The following is a 16,406-nucleotide window of genomic DNA, read 5'->3' as shown; positions in this document are numbered from 1 at the left end:
TGGCCCAGCCGCTTCACTCTTGCTGGGGTTACTTGTACTTGCCCTCTGCTCTTCCTCAGTACCATATTGGACACCTTCCCACCTGAGGGGCTCATCTTCCGGCATCATATCTTTTAGCCTTTTGATACTGTCCATGGGGTTTTCTTGGCAAACATACTGGAGTGGGTTGCCATTACCTTCTCCAGGGGATCACGCTTGGTCTGAGTTCTCTGCTGTGGCCTGTCTGTCTTGGGTGGCCCTTCACGGCATAGCCCACAGCTTCATTGAACTATGTCCTGTTCTGGATGGGGTTACGTGGGGCTGCCCTTAAAGAATGTCTGGAAGCTACAGTTGGAACAGAATGCTGCAGTGAGAGCACTGACCTGAGTGGGTCTTATTCCTTTTTTGCTGGTTCTAAATTTGCTTCTGGGCTCAATTTAAGGTGCTGGTATTGATCTTTAAAGCCCTATATGGCTTGGGACCAAAATACCCCAAGGACTGCCTTCTCCCATATGAACCTACCCACCCAGTCTGGTCATCTTTGGAGGCCCTGCTTCAGGCTTTCCTCTGTGGCTAAAAAGATGACAACTCAAGAAAGTGCCTTCTGGGTTATGGCGTCAAAACTCTGGAACTCTCTCCCCAGGGAGCTTCTTCTGTCTCACACTATTGTTCTTTTCCACCAGTGTGTGAAGAAGTTTTTTTGTTTGGCATACTTTGAATGACTGCTATTGGCCCTCCTCTCTGGTTTTGGCATTGTGTGTTTATATGGTTTTATAGAATTATTTTATATAGTACTTTAAATGCTGTTGAAATGTTTTTGTGTTTGCCACCTTGGGGACCCTATTTGTGTGGAAAGGTGGCATTAAAATATTTTTACACAGATAAATAAAACGTATAACATATCTACCGCACACAAAGTGAGCGTTCATTTGCAAACTATTACTGTAGTGTACCGACTCCTTTTCAAAACAAAATCTAAGCCTTTGAGGGAGATGAAATAACATAATATTTAGCAGTATCTACAGGACTTTATAAACCTCACAGTCTCACAGAGTGAATGGGACTTACTCCAAAGTAACTGTTTGCTCTCCACTTCTGCCCATAGAACTGTTAGGATCTAATCCAAAGATAGTTAATGACATTATCAAGAAAGGCTGGCTGTGGCAGCTGACAAGTCTAATCTTCTGAACACATTTATTTGGAAATTACATGCCACTGAAATTAATGAAATGACTTAAAAATGGATGGAAGTGTACATATGGAAAATGCATGAGGTATTTCAACTGTCTGAATAGTTTATGGAAAAAGCTATCTAAGAACATAAAGAGATCCTCCACAGATGAACTACACAGATAACTGTCACATCCCTTACTCTGAGAATCCATACAATACAGCAGCAGAGGGAAATTAACAGACCCTCTCTGTTAATTAAAAGATACAACAGCCTAACTGAGCATCCTCTTGACTCTTCTGTGAGGTATTTATTTTGTATATACTATTTCGATGCTTTCAACTAATGGTTTAAAAACATGCAAGCAGGACAAAACCCTAATTTAATCTTCAGGGAATCTCGTGTTCACCTATGGAAAAAATTACCACCTTCGAAAATAATGTCCTTCATTCACAAATACTTAAAAATACAGGAGTTACTTAAATATTACAGAATGAAATGGAATCAAATATTTTTTAAAAGGAACTAATATTGCAAAAGAAAGAAAGCATTTCACAACCAGCACTGTCAAACCTAGCAATAGAAAGAGAGGAGAGAAATTGGACTGTGTATCAAAAAAGTCTTACCTGAGTTTGCTTTACTGCCCGTTCCACTCGACGAATACTTCCTCTCTCAAGTTTTGTCCGGAGAAGCAGAGCAGAAGTTTGAATTGCCCAGAACTTTGGTTGGGAAAGAAGACACTGGGGGGGGGGGGGGGGGCAAAAAAAAAATACAAAAACAAAAAAAAGCTGAATTTATTTCAACAATGTGGGAAGCGGATACACTTTTCCCATGAACCTCAGTGCATCTGAGATGCATCATATGAACTTCAGTTCACCAATACGATCACTGATAGGTGAATTCAAAGACTTGTGCCAATACAACAAAATGTGCAGCAAGACGCTGACAATTATTACTCGGATCCTCTGAACTGTAAACTGAGCACAGTTCATGAATGGGGTTTGTTCCTTCCCTCCTAAAATCGAGGACTGAGGAACTTCTGGGAATGGTGCAGGAAATGGTTCAGCTGCAGAGAAAAATAATGTTCCACTTCATGTGAGCTCACACTTCATTTATGGAAATGCTCAGGCAGGCGTAAGGTGATCATCACCTACTCTGACCTCCAGATTAAACTCCCACTCTGTATTCCATTCCTAACCCCCCCCCCCTTTCAATCTATTGGAAAGGGTATGATGGCCAAGACCTTTCCACAAACTGCTTCATTCATGATTTACAGGATAAAAATCTATTTGTTTTGTTAAATAAAACAAACAAAAACCAGAATGAATCTCTTTTCATGGATCTGGTTCAGTGTTTCCTCTAAGCTGAGTTAGTGTGAGCTAGCTCATAGTTTTTAAGCCTCTGGCTCACAGATTTTTGTCTTCACTCAGGAAGGCTCCAGAGCAAACTAATTTATGAATTTATGCAGTAGCCAAATTGCTCGCTCAGAACTTTAATGCCAGTAGCTCACAAAGTAGAATTTTTGCTCACAAGACTCCACAGCTTAGAGGGAGCATTGATCTGGTGCAAATATTAATGTACATGCAAATACATTGTTGTTCTCTATTGACCTAAATATTTACACCCTCAGTTTCAGTTGAAGTCTCAATACAACGTCCTTCCCACTAAAAATAGAAAAGAACCATATTTTCATTTACCATTGGAAGCTACCCAATGGTACAAAGTTTCTCTCAAAATCAGTCTTTTGAGAAGCTCTTACATCCCCACATGAATGATTCTATTTTTTTTAAATTAAATCTTTATTAATTTTTAAAACATAGATAAACATCAAAGCTAATCCACTATTGTATCACAGATATGCATACGACCCCTTACCAGCTCTAAATTTATCTCATTACCTCTCAATTTTAACCCTCCACCTTTAACTTCAAATTATACAGTTTTTTCCACTTCTTCTCAAAAAGTACATCATCTTCTCCCTTCAGTCTACAAGAAATCTTGTCCATTTCGGCAACTTCAAAAAACTTCTGTATGATCTCCATTTTACCCGGAATTTCTTCTCTCTTCCAATATTTGGCGAATATAATCCTAGCAGCCGTTATACAGTGTAACAACAAATATTTTTCTGTTCTCCCAAAACCATCCGGGATCATATTACGAAGGTACAGTTCTAGTTGAAATGGGACATTAACTCCCATTATTTCATGCAATAATTCATTTATCATTTTCCAGTATTTTTTGGATTTGTTACATTTCCACCACATGTGGATATAGGTACCAACATTCTGTCTACATTTCCAACAAATGTTTGAGGTTACCCCTGGAAATTTTGCCACTCTAGCTGGGTACAAGTACCACCTCAAGGCCACTTTATAAATATTTTCTTTAAAAGTAGTTGCTCTTGTAATTTTCATATTAGTGTCCCATATCCTCAACCAATTATCCAGTTCTATGTTGTAACCCAAATCTTTACACCATGCCATCATGCTCTGTCTCACCACTTCTTCTTTCATTTTAGCTTCCAACAAAATTCTATATAGATCTTTTATAGTTTGTTTCCTCGGACCGATCCAGATTTTATCTATTTCAGAGGGTTTATCATAAAAACCTTGTTTCTTATCTTCCCTATATCTTGCTTGCACCTGAAATATTTGTAACCAGGAGAGTTCCATGTTATTATCTTTCAAGCTTTCTGTTGATTTAAGTTCATTTTTACTATCCAACAAATCTTCATAACAGATTTTCTTTTCATATTCATAAAGGGTTGGCAACACAAAGGCTTCAATAGGTGACACCCACCTTGGTACCTTAGTATAAAATTGTTTTTTAATATCTCTCCAAACCTTTAATAATGTAGCCCTTATATAGTGAGTTTAAAACTTTTCTTGTTTTTATCATACCAAATCGTGGCATGCCAACCCATCGGGAGGTCATGTCCCTCCAGCTTCAACAGCCTACTATCTGCTAATGTTGCCCATTCTTGTATCCATACCATGGAAGCCGCTTTGTAGTATGTCTGCCATTCCGGTAGGCCCAGCCCACCTTTCTCACGTTTTTCTTGTAGTAATTTCATTTTTAATCTGGGCCTCCGGGATTGCCAAATAAAGGCAGATACCAACTTCCCTAAATCTTTAAAAAAAATTAGATTTTTGATAATAGGCAATGTCTGAAACAAAAACATAACTCTAGGAAGAATTAATTGTAGCCACCCTACCTAGTAATGATATTTGGAGGCCTTCCCATCTCTCCAAATCTTTTTTAATTTCAGTCAGCATTTTCCCATAGTTATTTTCAAATAGGGAACTACATCTATTAGTTAGCCATACCCCTAAGTACTTAATTTTCTTAGTAATTGTAAATCCTGATTTTCTAGAAAGCAGTACCTCAATTTCATTTGTACAATTCTTCGTTAATATTTTAGATTTTGAAGAGTTTATCTTCAAGCCTGCTGCTTGGCCATATATTTGTATATTATATAGGAGTTGTTCAATCGACTCTACTGGATTCTCTAAAATGAAGACTATATCGTCAGCGTATGCCTGGATTTTGAAATGCTCACCTTTAACTGCCAAGCCTTTAATCAACGGGTCCGCCCTTATCATATTGTTCAATATTTCTATTGTAAACACAAATAATAAGGGGGTAAAGGACACCCTTGTCTCGTTCCTTGTTTTATCTGAATATTCTGTGTAAGGTCCCCATTAACCATAATCCTAGCTTCCTGTTGCTGGTATATTGCTTCAATCATTTTAGAAAATCCCCCGCCACATTCCCAATGTTCCAAGTTTTTCTTGATGAAGTCCCAGCTAAAGTTATCAAATGCCTTCTCGGCGTCGAGGAACAGGAGAGCCATCTGTTTCTCATTGTGTGTTTCATAAAATTCAAGCACATTAAGAATTGTTCTCACATTATTTCTGAGGTGTCTTTGTGGCAAAAACCCAGTTTGATCTACATGAATAATTTGTTTGTAACACATTTTTGAACCTACTAGCCAAAACCATTGCAAAAATTTTATAATCTGAATTAAGCAGTGAGATTGGTCTGTAATTTTTTATTTGGGTTGAATCTGCTTCTTGCTTGGGTAGTAAGGTAATTAAGGCTTCCTTCCATGATTCTGGAATCCTATTTTGTTCTACTATATTATGAATGGTCAATTTCAGGGGCATGTCAATTTCATTTGTGAATACTTTATAAAATTCAGCAGGTAACCCATCTGGACCTGGTGTTTTTTTTATTTCAGTTGTGCAATAGCTTGTGTTATTTCATACATGAATGATTCTATGATACTAAAAGTTGTCATTGATAAAAATGCTGGTTCATTAGTTCAGTCGGCTGAGAATTGTCCTTTTACTGACTTACACCAGCAGGATGTGAAAAGGCCATCAAATAGACAGCAATCACATGATTAATATTTCAGATGACAAAGCTGTCAAATAATCCTTGCAATCCCAGCATGCCTTTGTGAGCTACCCCATATATAACATTTGATAGACCACAGTTTCTATACAGATGTTGGGGGCACCATCCAGCACCATGCCCATGTTGGTGATCCTAACAATGGTGGCAGCCCCAGGGATCTGAGCTGCTGCCACCAGTGGAGCTGTACCACAGGGGGCTGGAGTGGGGCCAAAGGCATCCTGAGCTATGCACGGATACATAGTACCCATCAAGCATGGGGACTCCTCCTAAAAGTTGTGAAGCAGCAGTATGAAGAATGAATGATAGTAGCAGAGAAGGAAAGAATCTCCATGGTTAACACCAATCAACTGCTTTGGGGCAGGAATCAGTAAGTCTCAATCATCCATCAGAAAAGGTAATTCTGCCAGTTCCTTTATCAACTTGCTTCAGTGCTTCTCTGTTCTTATAACTTGTTTTCCATTCTGTTATATTTAGAAGTCATTACTTCTTGTCGCTTTCAGTTACCTCCATGCTCTATAAGGCAACTATTTAACTACTGAAAAACTTTTATTGGCCTGCAGGCTCTTTTGTTTCTCCCCCCCTCCAGTTTTTTTAGCATACTTGTTTCTCTTGTCTTAACCCTCTAGCCTTTTGCCATTAGCCATCCCAGAACATCATGATAACCACCAAATAATATTTTGCCTGATACCTTATACATTCTAATCTGAACAATCTGATAATCTGTCTTTAATAACATGCTTTTGGTACTACGTGTTCAATTAAATACAGTCTTTCTAAATCTTAAATTGATGCATCAAACATGGGAGAATTAATGTAGTAAGTAATGTCATTCCAAATACTACACACATACAAACAGCAAGATCTTTGCATGTGCTTAACCCACAATGAAATAGGAAGGTGGGGTAGCATAAGAAAATAGTTTTATGTATTTGTTGTATAATCTGAAAAAACTGATCCTTACATTATACTTTCCTTTTCTATATTATACTTTCCTTCATTACTATATGCCAGTTCAATAGGCAAAAGGGAATAAACTTCTTAAGGGGTCAGCAGTCATGAATTATAGACTGTTCAGTTTTCTCATTCGCAATCAGGTCATTCTTATTCTCATTTCGTACATAAGAATGCATTAGTGTTAGCAGCTGGGGGGGTGGAGCATGAAGATAGTCACCAACACAATGCAGACTGATAAGCAAATTAATTTACTGAGACAATTTACAGTATTATATGGCACTGCAGCTGCATGGGGATTTCAGAAATTTTCTGTTAGCCAGGCAAAGAGAATGAAGAAAACAAGAGATATTTTGGATTCTAATGGTCTTTTCAAAAATGCTGGACTGATACCAAGTTTCCATTAGTCTAAGCCATCATGGTTATTATCCAAGCGCAAAGTTACAACTCCTGAACGGCTGCCCCAAGAAACAAACCGATCTTTCAAGAAAGGCTTCATAAAACATCTTTCAATTTGGGAGAGAATATGCCATGGATGTATCATGGGCACCATTTCCTAATGTTTTAAGACCATCTCTCTATCTATGGAAACTTTGTATATTACCTATTTTTTCCCAGACTGCAAGACACAACCTGTTGTGTGCTATACCATCTCTAAGATGAAAAATTCTTTTCATGAAATGCCTCCTTCGATAAAATGACTGAGACGGTTTATCTGTTGCAAGCAAACTGAAAATAGCAAGTACTAGTTACATGCAACGACTTTTTAGAATGCATATTAATAAGAAATATAAGAACATCTTTTTACTCAGTGTAAATATTGCCATTTTTTGAAAAGTAAACAACTTGCATTATTTGGCTTTAGATTTCAAAGGTCCTCTAAAACACAGTGGTATGAAAATACCAACCAACCATTGTTTCAACATGGGCATATCCTTCCCCTGTTCATTTCCCTTGGGCAAGATTCCTATCCTATCCCAAAGACATGAAAGCTGTTCACATTTGAATACATTTAGATTTCATTTCTGTCTATAAAATTAATCCCACAAAGAACACTTCCAGAGCTTAAAGCTCTTAACCACAACTAACGCTACCAATTTTGCCCCATGTTAATAAAGTAGGACTCCAATATGATCTGCACAAAGAGACAGTTTAATTAAAAACAGTATTTTAAATATTTGCTCCCACTTGTCTTGTAGTCTCTGTGCAAAATTCCATCATTACATCATTAAAAATAGCCATGCTGGATTAGACCAAAGGTCCAGCTAATCCTATACAGAAAGTACAAGATGTACTTTAATCTCAAAAATGCTGTTTTTATATCGCAGATTGTTTAGAAATATTGCGTCCTACAAAGCTCTGATGGAAGATACACAGATATTCTTGTATTACCCCCTCCCCCCCATAGTTGTTTGTGAGCCCTGGAAAGATTGATCCTGGGCTTACAGCACTGGTATGGATGAATGGCACACGGGTCAGGGGGTTGCAATGAGGAGGGGGTGAAATCCTCCCTCCTCTCTCCTTTTTAGATAAAAAACCCCACAACTTTTTCTCCCACAGTGCCATAACATCAGTATAGCGGCCAGGTAAGCATATGTGTTTATAAGCGCATCACATCACAAAAGAGATTGCTTTCAGTGATCAAATGGCATTTACAACTCATGCTGTCTGGATCCATTCTAGAAGTTCTCAATCATATATCTTATAGTCAAGTGTGGGCCCATCTGTGTGTACCTAAACCAATGGATCGGGCCAGCATTGACTAAAAACAGATAGTTTGGAAAACTTGGGGGACTCCATAGGTTTGCAGAAAAATCTGAAAAGGTTAAAAAAAAAACATTGGGAGGTTTAAATCTGCCCCCAAACAAAAGTGCCACCTGTGCACATGCAGACAACTCACCTACCTCCTCTGTCAGACAGCAGTGGCAGCGATGGGGGGGGAAGCCTCAGTGGGCCTGGTGGTAGAGGCTGGGAGCCACACAGGGCTTACTGGCAGCATCGGGGGAGGGAAGGAAGCCTCAGCAGGCCCAGCAGCTGAGACCGGGAGCTGCACGGGGCTTACCAGACTTGATGGGGGGGGGGAGAAAGTCTTGGCAGGCCAGTGGTGGAGCCCAGGAGTTACATGGGGCTCACTGGCATCTTTGGCAATTGTGAGGGGAAGAAACCTCAACGGGCCAGGCAGCGGAGGCTGGGAGCCGTGTGGGGCTTGCTGCTGGTATTTTTTTGGGGGGGGCAGAAGCCTCAGTGGGCCCAACAGCAGAGGCTGGGGGATGCATGGGGCTTGCTGGAAGCATCAACATGAGGCAGTAAGCCTCAGCAGGTCTGGTGGTGGAGGCTGAGAGCTATGAGGGGCTTGCTTTTCACAGCAATGGTGGGGGGGGCCTTGGTGGGTCTGGTGGCAGAGGCTGGGAGCTGCACTAGGTCCAGCGGTAACAATGGGTGAAATAAAGGCAAGGGGGAAGGGATCCTCCACAAATATCATGGATCTCCACTTGTACATTCTAAATAGTGGTGTAGCTAAACTGAAGGTTTTTCCCCGCAGCAGAATAACTACTGATGGAAGGACCAACCTAAAACAGCTTGCATAACAACCTTCTTAGAGTAGACTCTGACAAAGAGCACACCAAGTACTGTAGCATCTGCACTATACAAAATAGCTGAAGCACTTTTAAACAACACAGTGACCAAAACACATCAATGTACTTCACAGCACTGCCCCCTCTTCAATTCCTAAAGGGCACAATAAAGCAGACATCCTTTGCCATACCCAGGTTGCATTTACCACGATGTATTAATTTGCCATGGATTCCAAAGGCACTATAAAGCATAATGTATGCACAGCTGTCTGTCTCTTATAACGCCAGTGGTGCTGTTATAAATAACCTGTATACATATCTATTATTCAGGTTATGGTATAAGGTATAACAAAATTGATCATTTTACTCTGTATGGTCAAAAACAACATAGAAGTGCTAATTATCCTCCCCCAAATGTTTCATTTAGTTTGATCTGCTTCTACTAACCATCCACCTTTACTAGCACATAATGTAATGTTTTCTAGAAAGTCTTTACTATCATCGGCAAAGTCCACAATACAAATGTTGAACCTGCATGTCAGCCTCATGGACATAGTGCAACAAAGCATGACACCCTTTCTATTGTTTTTATTTTCATGTCAGTTGAATGGCTTGGGTTTGTCCTGTGGGATTTTAAAAAATCTTTTCCCAATGAGTGACAGACATACACTACCAAAAATTCTTTCTGTAATCAGAGTCAAAGAAATGAAGGGTTGCTAGTCAAGAACACAAGTACAAAACTGCTGATTTGATTTGGTATTTTAGGTGATTTGTTAATCGATCACTGACAAAAAAACCAAGACAAAGGGTGGTGTTAACACACACACAGCTTTCTTCTGTTCAAAGTGGCTTACAGAACGTTAAAGAGACAATCACAGTATGAATTTAACAAACCAGCTATTAAAAATAAAAACAGCAGTAAAGCACAGCAGTTTATATATCTTAAAAACTTGGAATAAACATTTAAAACAGGAAATAGCATGGTAAGTGAACACATTTAATTTATGGAATCTATAGTGTAGACTAACTTATGTCTCAAGTAAGCATTGGAATCTGTAGTGTAGACTAACTTATGTCTCAAGTAAGCATGCTCAAACTGAAACATATAATCAAAAGATCAGCAACAATAAATCAAAACCAAGAGTTTCATATAAAAGCAGCATGAAACAATAAGTTTGTCATCTGGCATGCACGATCACACAGTTATGTACATACACACACTGCATCTGATGAACAGAGGACAAGAGCGCTCTAGAAATGTAGTTCCACCACTCAGCCACCATGCGGTACCACCAAGGGCTCAACTCAGAAAGCAGGGCTATCAGGAAAAGGGCTTTTCAAAAAGATTTCACTGGATGGGTAGATTCATATGGGAGGCATGGTCCTCCTACCTAGGACCCAGATTTTGCATGGCTTTGAAAGTTAAAAAACGCAATTTGAATTGCACCTGAAAACAAATTGGCAATCAATATAGAGGACCAAATTGGCAATCAATGTGAACAAATCAATAGTTGGTTTGGTATGTTCCTGTCAATACCCATACCACCACACTTGGGCGAGTTTCCAAGAACATCTTTACAGACAGTCCAGGACCCACTACAGTGGGTTCAAGTGTCAGACTAGAATCTCAGAGACTCAAATTCAAATCCTCACTCTGCTAGGTGCTTGCTAGGTGACCTTGGGCTAGTCACACACTCTCAGCCTACTCTACCTCCCAGTACTGTTGTGAGCAGTGTTCCCTCTAAGCTGGGTTAGTGTGAGCTAGCTCACAGTTTTTTAGCCTCCGGCTCACACCTTTTTGCCTTAGCTCAGAAAGGATGGCTCCAGAGCAAACTAATTTCTGCAGTAGCCAAATCACTCGCTCACAACTTTAATGCCAGTTGCTCACAAAGTAGAATTTTTACTCACAAGACTCCATAGCTTAGAGGGAGCATCAAATGGAGAGGAAAATGGTTGCGAGCATCAAATGGAGGAGAGAAAAATGATGTAAACCACTTTGGATTCCCATTTGGGAGAAAGGCTGAATATTAATGAAGTAAATAGGGCATGGATAACTGCAGCAAGCTCATTCTTCCCGAGGACGGGCTCAGCTGGCAAATCAACCTAAATTGGCAAGAAGCACTCGAAGCCATAAAAGTATCTGAAGATAAAGCTAGAATCTAAAAACACTCCTGACCTAAGAGCCTGCTCCCTTAGAAGAAATATAACCAAGATAGCACCACCGCAATTTGAAAAGACACTAACAGTATCGCTATGTTTTCTGGACAGTTTCAGTTTACATCTGCTGAAGTAAACTGCTCTACAACAAAAATTATACGATGGTCCCTGCCACATGGCAGAAAAAACAACGGGTAAAGTGCGGCTAATCAGAGCCGCACCAAAATAGAGACGCCGTGGCGGGATCCCACGGATCCCCTGAGCCGCGGCGTCGTTGCTCCCCGGCACGATCAGATGCCGGGGAGGAAGCCACGGTCGGGAGGGGGAGGCTGCCGAACTGCGCATGTGTGAGCATGCGCAGTTCGGCCAGGAGCCTTGATGTGGCCTTGCCGGAAGAACCACCTCGGTAGATGGTTTATTTTTGCTGCGGCGTTTTGGGCGGAAGGGCCGGATCGGGGACGGGTGCGCAACACTTCCAAGATGTTGCGGTGGGATCGCGCCCGTTTGCTGCGCCCCCAATCCGTCCCTCTCCCGGCCCAAAACCTCTCATGTGACCGGGGCCATAGTAAGGTACCAACACTTTTGCCGCCATCAGTTTATCTTTGGCTGTCTTTGAACAGTCTCTAGGCTTTTTCTTGCAAGATCTCCTATAACCCCTCTGAAATAGGCATTCATTCTGTTTATGGTCAAGGACAGGATCTGATCAAGCTATTCTGGCCCAGCTAGCACTATTTTTGAACTTAATTTTCAGCAAAACAGTGCCCAGGCGTCACAACCCAAGATCAGACATTTCCTCAGACTCCTACAAATTCTATTGGGAACCGTAATTTATTTTTGACAGACTTTAAATGCACGTATTTCAGTTCTGGAATATGCTTTTCACCGAAAGACTTGAAATTAAATTTTTTATATGTCATGAAAATGGATTCCTTCCCTGTTTTAAGAAATTTGTTTTCAGGAAAAAGCTAAACAAGGCATGGCTTCTATTTTCACTTAAAATGGAGCAGAGCCATATTACCAACATGTCCCTGACTCCAAACATATCACTGTGCTATGGCTGAAAACCACTTCAGCTAAACTTGACTGCAGCACTGTCCTCCCCTTCCCAGGTGTTTAGATTGGACCAGTTCCTGAAGCCATTCAAGTACAGACTTCCATACCACATCACAGTACATCAGTCTGCATTTCCTAAGGCCCAATCTCAACAGCAATAAATTAGGAACTTGGCTTTATATGAAAAGGAGTTTAACTTTTCAGTGCCAGAGTCAAGGAATTTCATAGGTGATCGCTGGCTTGTCCATGTTAATACAGTACTTTCTCCCTTGAGTATACTGTTGAAAACAAAGAGGTTCTGAACAAGGAAGTGCTAGAGAAAATATGTAAAATCACACTTTGTCTTGCTAAACTGTTACACCCATTTTGCTCATTTCATGAAAATTATGTAAAGTAAGAACCTTCCATCTATGTACAGTCAACGGAACAAGGTATGCACTGGTACCCCAAGAAAAGCAACCACTCAATATATGCAATCTTTTCAAAATGTACATTTTTTATCCCATTCTTCCTCCAGAACAGTTCAGGGAAGAAGAAGAGTTGAATTTATACCCTGCCCTTCTCTTGGAATCTCAGAGCGGCTTACACTCTCCTTCCCTTTCTCTTCCCACAATAGGCAGCCTGTGAGGTAGGTGGGGCTGAGAGAGCTCTGAGAGAACTGCTCTTGAGAGAACAGCTCCGAGAGAACTGTGACTGACCCAAGGTTACCCAGCTGGCTGCATATGGAGGAGTGGGAAATCAAACCCAGTTCTCCAGATTAGAGTCCGCCGCTCTTAACCACTACACGGAGGGGAAGCCCCTCTAGATGTGCCCTGTGGGTTTCTGCAGGGTTTTGTCTTGTCTCCCATGCTCTTAAACAACCATCTGAAACTGCTGGATGGGGGCTGGACTCTGCAGATACATTCGACTAAGAACAGCACTTTCCTTCACCACAATACCAGCAGAAGAGCCTTTTACTTCAGTTATCCCTGCCAAGAGAGCCAGGCGAGGTGGTAGAATTTCTGAATGGTTGTACAAAAGCAGTGATAGAGTAGTTGAGGATGAGTGAACCTCAGCTCAGATAAGATGGAAATGTCAATAGCTAATTCTAACTATGGTCACTCCAAAAGAACAACAGAGACACCAGTATGCCTCTTGGAAACCTCTAGACTGGATAACTTAATGTGATTTACATGAGGCAGCTTTTATAGACTGCATGGCAACTTCACACATTTAGTTATGTGAGTGGACCAAAGGGAAGCCATTACACCAACCACAAAACAGCTGCATTTGATGTCAACTTGTTTCTTGCCATGATTCAAATATTAACTGTACTGTTTGGTCCTGATTAACTTAATAATGCCTTCTTCACTTCCTTGTATTCTAATATTCTCAGAAGAGATTCTGCTCCAAGCACCTGCCTGGCTTGACTGAGTTTAGATTGGTAGAGATGAAAAAGGTATCAGAAACAGGCCAGTAGTTTTGTCATCTTTTGGGGACCCCTCAGAGAAGCCTGCCTGGCTGATACCAACCCCACTTGCAGAACATCAAAATCAGGCAGACAAGGCTTGAGGTGGAAGAAGGAAAGGTCAAGTAGGGGACAGTTGATGTGCAGGAGAAGAAAAGCTAGAGGCAGTGGCAGAGAGGAACAAATAGGGAGAAATGGGTTTTCTCCTACTGCCACAATCCTCATGGGTTCCCACTTCTAAAACTCATTCCACCTAAAGTAAGCTGTCCTCCAAAACAGTAATGCCAGTTTTAATACCATGTTAGAGTACCTCAGAGTTACAGAGACTGGACAAAGGAAGGTAAAACATTATGAGAAATAAGATTTTGTTCTACATAAACTGTTTCACCGCTCTAAAATGATATGCCAGATCAAACAGTGCTCCGCTGTAAACTTGCTTTCATTATATAAAGAACTCAGTCTTCCTGACCAAATGACTCAGAGAACATATAGTCAGCCAACAATAAATGAGAGGAAGATCATCTTTGGGCTCACACCAGCCAGTTGTCCATGATTCTGCCAGATAAAACACTGATCAAGCAAAAGAAAAAGAGAACAAGAGTTGTGCCTTGTTTTCCAAAAAAATTACATTGTTAAACTTTCTGGATTGTTAGATAACTATATATCTACTTGCATGACATAGAGCACAATATATTTGTGAAGTCTAAGGAAATAAAAAGTAATCCAGCTGAGAGAAGGAGCATGGCCAAAATTTATGGTCAAAGCTTTACCAGACTTGTTGCAGTAGAACATTCGGCATTAACAAAGAATACAGTATCACATTTAAAGCAAGATTAGAGTGCTGCTCTCAACAGCACAGCCTGGGAATACATATTAAGTATCTTGGTTCTGACACACTCAGCGGGTCATATGCTTAATTTCATTACCTGTACTGGGCACTATGATCTGATAGTGGGAGAACAGCAACCCCTGATGTTACAGAAAGATCACTGCACACATGAAGGTACCTTACACCATGTAAGACCACTTAGCTAAGTATTCTGACTGATAAAAATCACTTGCATTTGCTCTGATTTGGGCTCCACTGATTATGCAGCACAGCCATGTAATGTTAAGAGTACATCTGAGCAAAGCCTTCTGAGGATGCCAACCTGCAAACAAGATCAGTAACTGCCCGTACACGTGCATTCTCTGTTGTGGTTCCTACCTTGTGGAACAACCTGCCTGAGGCGGCCATACTCCTACCATTCCACAGAACGTGCAAAACAGAAGTGTTCACAAGGGCGTTTCAATATAGGGATCAGAATTACGGTGTAGTGGAACAGTCCAGAAGGGCACTTCTATAAGGTAAAAAGTGAGAGTCCTGCAAGGACTTACAGGGAGCATCTTATTCCCTCCCACTATTTCCTCTTTCCTTTCCCTGAAAGCTCCAAGATTCTCTCCTCTTTCCTTTTTTCCCTGCTTCCCTCTCTCCATCCCACCCAGCAATCATTTATGTGCCTCCCATCTTCAGCTATATTTATTATTTACAACATTCTTCTCTCCTCCTTTTTATCGTCACAACAACATTGTGAAGTGAGTTAGGCAGTGTGTGTGTGTGTGACTGGCCTAAGATCACCCAGTGCAATTTCAGGGCAAAGTGTGGATCTGAACCTGGGTCTCCCAGATAACCATTACACCACACTGACTGTTCTGGTGTCATTGCTGTTGAACAGTAGCAAGCAGCTGGGCCTGGACGAATCATGCAAATTAGGTGGTTGCTGGTGGGCATGGCCCTGATGAGTTGCTCCCTCAAAGACCAAAACAGCCCTGGAAAGAGCCCTGGCCACTCCCCCTACAATTCACTCACAAAAATCAAGGCTTGAAGGCTAGCAACACTACGGTGATTGCTTAGCAACAGCCATTGAATGGGCATTAGTTTCTTAAAGCTACAGGTGCTACTCCTATTATTTGGGGGGGGGGGAGGTTAACTTCCCAATACACTTTTTTAAATTTCAGAATTTTCTGAAAACCTAGGGCTTTCTCAAGTTTATAGAAAGATCTGTCTTGTTGGTATTTGGACCCAACCTATGGATTTAAGTATCCACAGATTGTATTATGCTGAGAATTAGAATCTACTAATAGGATTGTAATCTATTGCAATGTTTATTGTCTGTATTATCTTGCTTTTAATGCACTGTCCTGTACCTTTGTAATCTACTCTCTGCATTGTTTATGGTATGTCATGTGTTTTGGCAGTTTTCTGTTGACATTGTTTCCGAATTTCTGTAATTGTAGTTCTACCACACTGTAACTGGATGTCTTCTGCTGTCTGATGAAAGTCTCCTGAATCAGGAAATCCACTAGATTCCCAGTGAGAAAGGCAAGCTATAAATGAAGTAAATAAAAAGGTGATTCACTTGAATGTGGTGTTGGTGGAGAGTTTTATGCACACCATGGGCCACCAAAAAGACAATTAAGTGAGTTCTAGATCAAATCAAGCCTGAACTCTCCCTAGAAACTAAAATGACCAAACACACACTACAAGAAGACACAACTCAATAGAAAAGACAATAATGTTAGGAAGAGCTGAACGCAGTAAGAAAACAGGAGGACTTGACATAAAATGGATTGACTCAGTCAAGGAAACACGGCCATCAGGTTGCATGACCTG

The 16,406-nt window shown here is 40.7% G+C and overlaps 1 protein-coding gene across 1 annotated transcript in view; it reads right to left on the bottom strand.

Annotated features, from left to right (window-relative positions):
• TTC27 (tetratricopeptide repeat domain 27) overlaps positions 1-16,406 on the bottom strand; it is a 138,176-nt gene that overhangs the window by 82,985 nt on the left and 38,785 nt on the right. The window contains exon 10 of the mRNA XM_015428173.1: positions 1,777-1,890. Coding sequence (XP_015283659.1) covers positions 1,777-1,890 — 114 coding nt within the window. The remainder of the gene's footprint in view (positions 1-1,776; positions 1,891-16,406) is intronic.

Source organism: Gekko japonicus, unplaced genomic scaffold (assembly GCF_001447785.1).
Source record: "Gekko japonicus isolate JY-2015 unplaced genomic scaffold, Gekko_japonicus_V1.1 scaffold1694, whole genome shotgun sequence".
Taxonomy (NCBI): domain Eukaryota; kingdom Metazoa; phylum Chordata; class Lepidosauria; order Squamata; family Gekkonidae; genus Gekko; species Gekko japonicus.
This window is presented reverse-complemented; position numbering and strand designations above follow the sequence as displayed.